Here is a 5,868-nt window from a genome sequence, read left to right as displayed (position 1 = left end):
CAAAAAGACCACCCGTCGTCACTGGCTTACAATTAATATCTTTTAAAAGAAAGATTTTTTTTTGCTTTTTTAGAGAGTCAGGTTTTACTTCATTATCAAAAATATTTAAATTCTTGCCTAAAGCGTGAATGAAGTATTCTCAATAAAAATAAAAACTAAAACAGTATACTGATAGTATTTTATAAGGTATTAGTTCTTTTTTAAATTTACCAGTCAAAAGAAGAATTAATCTCAAATAAAATACGACCTGTAAAATAATCAAACTTGTTACAATTAAATAAAGCTGCTATTTTAGATATAATTTACAATACTTACTTTAAAAGTATTATTTTACTTTAGAAAACTTTTTACAGAATTTTAATTCACTGAATGTTGATATATTACTAAACTTAAGTGCATATCGACCTCAGTAGTAAATTACTATCAGATATTATTACCTGTAGGTTGTTGTAAAACTTTTATGTTAAATTTGATAAACTATACTCTTTTTTTTTTGTTAATTGACAAAAGCTGTGGCTGCTTTAGATAATTGTTTATTGTTGTTAGACTTCAATATCTTGTTATTGTTTTTCAATTTATTTACGCTAATTATTTTCTTTAAGAAATGTTTTTTATTACTAAAAATTTAAGTGTCAATTTTAAGTTAGTAAGTTTATAATTGTGCAAATACAGAAACTATAAAATTTGCTATTGTTGTTAATGGATATAAAAAGGTATAAGATATACTTTTTTTTTTAAACTAGTATGCATTCAAACTATATGTTAAATGTTTTCTGCTTAACAATTTTACTATTTCTTTATATAACCTTTAAGATTTTTATCCAAATGGTTCAAACTAGGGGATTTTTTCACTTTACAGTGCCAATCTGCAACACCAACTAACAAAAAGACCACCCGTCGTCACTGGCTTACACTTAATATTTTTTATAAGAAATTAAATTATTGCCTTATTAGAGAGTTTGGTTTTACTTTATTTTGAAAAATATTTAATTTCTTGCCTAAAGCGTGAATAAAATAGTTTAAATTAAAATAAAAACTAAAAAAGTACACTGGTATTAACTTATAAGATATTATTTCTTTTTTGAACTTGCTAGTTAAAGAAGAAGTAATCTGAAGTAAAATACAATATGTAAAAATAATCAAACTTGTTGTATTTCAATAAGCTGCTTTTTAAGTATAGTTTACAGTATTTATATTAGAAAATTGTTATTTTACTTCAGAATACTATTTCCACAACTTTAATTCACTGAGTGTTGATATATTACTTAACTTAAATAAATATCGACGTTAGTAGTAAAAGTGAGAACTAAACTCTTGCTTATTTGATTATCTAGTTTCACCACAATTGAATGAGTTTGAAAAACCCTACGTAAAACTTTACATTTTGTTCTCAAAATAGAACTAATTGATATGATTAAAGCATTTTTGACTTTTTAAAATCGTTATTAAAAATTTAGCTAAAAAAGTACCAAAATAGGAAAAAAAATGGATTAAGATTAAAGCGTCTTGGTTTAAACAAAGACGTTTTTTACATACTTGAACTAGCATTTTTTTTGGTAAAATGAAATAAGATTTTAAGTTTTTTATCGTTTCATAATTTGTTTTAAAAACCTGTAAACATACCCATAGTACTAGAATGAAACATATTTTTAGAAAAACAAAATTTTCATATAGTGTGGGTCAGTAAAGAATATAATTTTTATAAAAGTTATAAATGAAAGATTTTATTGAATAAGATTTATAACAGAAAACAAGGTAATATATGAAAAATTACATTACTCTGAAAATATGTTTTAACCTTATTTTGCATTTATATTTAAATAAAAAAACTAGTTAATATGCAATAAACACAAATGATTATAAAAAATTTATTCAAATACAAAACTACTATTTGTAAAGAAGAAATAAATAGATATGTGGTATGTTCAAATAGTTAAACTTACTCGTTTACGATGTTAAACTTTCCAATTACTTAAGTGCATAATTTTAAATAATTCATTAAAAATTGTTCTTATATATACTTCAACGGCTTAAAATGCTTTTTACAAGAGTAAAACATATAGGTTTTATCTTTAATCTACCTCAAAGAAATTGATAGCATGTTTTTTCAATTAAAACAGGCCAATAAACAAAAACACAAACATGTACGAATTAAACCAACTGTAATGAAAAGTGATAGATTTGACTTCTTGTTGAAATATACATCTTTTTTATACTAAAAGTTTTCATTTTCTATATAAGCAACTTTTGAAAATATTAAATAAAATTTTTTATAGTTTACACTTTTAAAAAATTATTGATAAGTAAAAAAGATACTAAAATAGTTTTTTAGCATTGATTTTATGCTAACATTAAAAGTTACAAGCTTCGTTAAAAAAATTCGATAAGTATTATCAAATACTTCCCATTGCTATACCGATAACAACTAAAAAAAATAAAAGTTTTTCTAATGACATTTTTTGAAAAGCATGTAAAAATCAAAAATATCAAAACACTTATTTTATAACATCTTTTAAGTTTTTTGTGCACTATTTTTAGTTTGTTTAAACAACAAGGCAATCATTTTATTTTTTATTCGTAGAAAATGAATTTTCCCAACGAGTTTATAAATACTATTCAAATTTGTCGCAAACTACTTGAAAAAGAGTCGCCATGAAAAGTCACAAAAATCGAATTATTTTTTACTTTAGTTAAAATCTCATGTTTAAATAAAAAGGCGATCAGTTTATTTTTTATTTGTAGAAAATCGAGTTTCCCAACGAGTTTATAAATACTATTCAAATTTGTCGCAAACTACTTGAAAAAGAGTCGCCATGAAAAGTCACAAAAATCGAATTATTTTTTACTTTAGCTTAAATCTCATGTTTAAATAAAAAGGCGATCAGTTTTTTTTTTATTTGTAGAAAATCGAGTTTCCCAACGAGTTTATAAATACTATTCAAATTTGTCGCAAACTACTTAAAAAAGAGTCGCCATGAAAATATAAACAGATAAACAATTATTTTTTAATTTATTTTAAACCTCACGTCTAAATAAAAATGCGACATTTATTTGCTCTGGTAGAGAGTCGAGTTTCACAGAGAGTTTATAATTAATTATGTTTTTACTATTTTAGAAAATACAACTTCTATGTATCACCGCAAAGCTAATTTTCAAACTGTAAATCTTATTCGAAAAGAATTCACTTGGAACACATTACTCTGTCATTTTTTTTTAACTCAATAATTAAGTAAGTTTATAAATACTACTTAAATGTGTGCGTAAACAGATAATAAGTTTTTTTTAACTTGTGAAAAAGTAAACAAACAAAACTGTACTAATTGTATCTCATTGTACTTAATATACAGTCACCAGAAAATTCAAAAGTATTAGATTTTTATGAGATTTTTTAGTAATGTTTATACTAATTTATTATATTTTATAGATATTTTTATAAGATTTTTAAAATATAATTGTAAGAACATCAATTGTGAGTGAAATGTTTTATTTAATATTTTCAATCTTGATTAAAAGTATTTTTAGCTTCTGCGGTCGAACAAATATTTCAACTGAGTTTGTGTGAAAGTGAGAGATTAAAGCTTTTAATTCTAAATTTACTTGATATGTAAGTAAACAAAAGTAGCCTGTCCAACTAAAGTGGATTATGAAAATTGCTTGAAATATTTGCTTTTGTTATTGTTTTGTAAAGTAAAACCATCAGGTCTTTAATAGTTTAAATGTTTTTTTATATTAATAGAACTTGATATTTTTCATTATTTTTTATTTTTACTGTTATTTAGATTTAAACCTGGTTGTATTAAGTAATTTACAAACCTAGATAGTACAAAACTACAAACTCTCTTGACTTATAACCCGTGAAGAAAGCTTTTGTTATAAATCAAACCGTTGAGCCATTTAGATGGAAAGTAAATTCTCGACTTTTAGAATTACACGAAATAATGCTTTTATTATTATTGATTTTGTGAAGCGTTACTAAAAATCTTTTGTACAAATATAGTAAAAGCTAATACCGGTAATATTTTTGAAACTCCTTGAAATATTAACTTATTAGTTTAAAAAACTAAATTTTATTGAATAAGTTCGTAGAAACTTCTTGATGACTTAAAAGTAAATAAGATTAAAAAAAATAAACTTTATTAAAAACGCATTTTTGGTCGTTGAAATAAAGTATATCAAAAAATACTTGTAAAAGTAAGAAGTTAAATAGAAACGTACGATTTCAAAAGTGATATCTTAACTTAATTTTTCAAAATAAATACTCGATACATAATATTTATAACCAAAGTATAACTAGTTTGTATATTAATTAGAACAAAAAAAAGAGGTTTAAAACATACAACGTTTAAAACGTTCGATTTTTATTTCGATTTGTAAAAATGTTTGTGTACATCAATAATACTTAAAGCTTAAAGAAACAAAAAATCAAGCTATGGTCGTTTTTGCTAAATAAAGTTAAATAAGAGTGTTTAATTGTTTTTGTTTTTCAAAAAAAATTATACTAAGTTTCATATTCTAAGTAATTCTAACATTTTTTGATGTAAACCATAAACAAATCATAAAAACTCAAAAGAAAAGACTTTACGTTTTCATAATGATTTGTTACACCAAAAAAAATCACTTAAAAAATCACATAAAAATTAAACATATAGATTTATTGACAGCCAAACGCTTTTTTATGATCATAGTTTTTGATAAAACGTATTATACTTAAAAGTAAATTTTCTAAATTTTTTCTGAACAAAAAACTATCCAAAAAAGATAAATAGTTTTAGAAAGTAAAGCCTTAAAAAATACTTCAATAGTTAAATAAATTATATACTTGCATACTGATATGTATATACGCGTCTGTATGTATACTAATAAACGTCTACTAGATCTAGATTAATTGCATTTTATTTGTCTGCTGAGAACAACTTGTAAGTACGTGTATTTTAAAAGTTGTGCACTCAGCATATTTTAAAGTGCGTAATAATTTGTTTAATTGCAAAAACTTCAGTCTATACTGAAAGTTTGAAGTATTTGATAAACATTTTATATTCGTTTTTGCACCATAAAGTATTTTCAAAACATTTTAATGATACATTTTTGATAATTTCTTTTGAGTTTAGAGAAATTTAAAACGTCTAAGCATTCGATTTTACTTTGTTTTGATAATTTTGTCTTTTTTAAACAAAATAAATGAATTAAGTTTAAATGTGTTAATATGTTAGGTTTAACAGTGTAAAACTTATAGTAAGAAAATGAATGAATCATTTTAAAATCTAAGTTTAAGAAGATTTAATTTTTACATTTTGTAAAAAACTATGTTAGTTCTCATAAATTTTAACAAAATTGAAATAAACAGTTCTCTTTAAAACAAGCTTGAAAAAAAACACTTAATAATTTTCCCGCCCGATTCAGTATATGCAAAAGTTTACAAAGCGTCAAATTTTCTCAATAAACACTTGTCTAGTGCCGCGTGCAAAAGTTGATACTCGTTATGAGTTGCAACTGGTTTGTAAACTTAAGTGTAAGTTTTAAGTTGGGCGATAAGTTTGATATTAAATTAGTCTATGAATCGAAAACAAATAATTTCTATCCAGTGTTATACAACAAATTACATAAAATATTAAAAACATAACATTTTGCATTCAATAAATATACTTACAAAGAGTTTTACTTGCATAATTGTAACAGATTCAACTAGCTGAAAAATTCTACAAGCGCTTCAAGTTTCAAAAAGTTTTTTCTAATATGCAAATTTTTTGAAGATTTTAATGTTTTTGCTCATTACCGTGCCGTGCGCAAAAGTTAACATAATTGAGTTAAAACTTTTGTGTATTTTCAAGCAGTATTTTTTAAAACCAGTGAAGACCTTTTATCATAATT

At 23.5% G+C, this 5,868-nt stretch overlaps 1 protein-coding gene across 1 annotated transcript in view; it reads left to right on the top strand.

Moving 5' to 3' along the window:
- The first annotated feature begins 5,403 nt into the window (after positions 1 to 5,403).
- LOC145845553 (uncharacterized) overlaps positions 5,404 to 5,868 on the top strand; it is an 8,886-nt gene continuing 8,421 nt past the window's right edge. Inside the window, exon 1 of the mRNA XM_082952745.1 lies at positions 5,404 to 5,493. Within this exon, the coding sequence (XP_082808871.1) occupies positions 5,404 to 5,493 (90 nt within the window). The remainder of the gene's footprint in view (positions 5,494 to 5,868) is intronic.

Source organism: Thalia democratica, unplaced genomic scaffold (assembly GCF_965202585.1).
Source record: "Thalia democratica unplaced genomic scaffold, ktThaDemo2.hap1.1 HAP1_SCAFFOLD_78, whole genome shotgun sequence".
NCBI lineage: Eukaryota > Metazoa > Chordata > Thaliacea > Salpida > Salpidae > Thalia > Thalia democratica.
The sequence above is the reverse complement of the archived record's forward strand: the minus strand, read 5'-3'. Positions and strand labels throughout refer to the sequence as shown.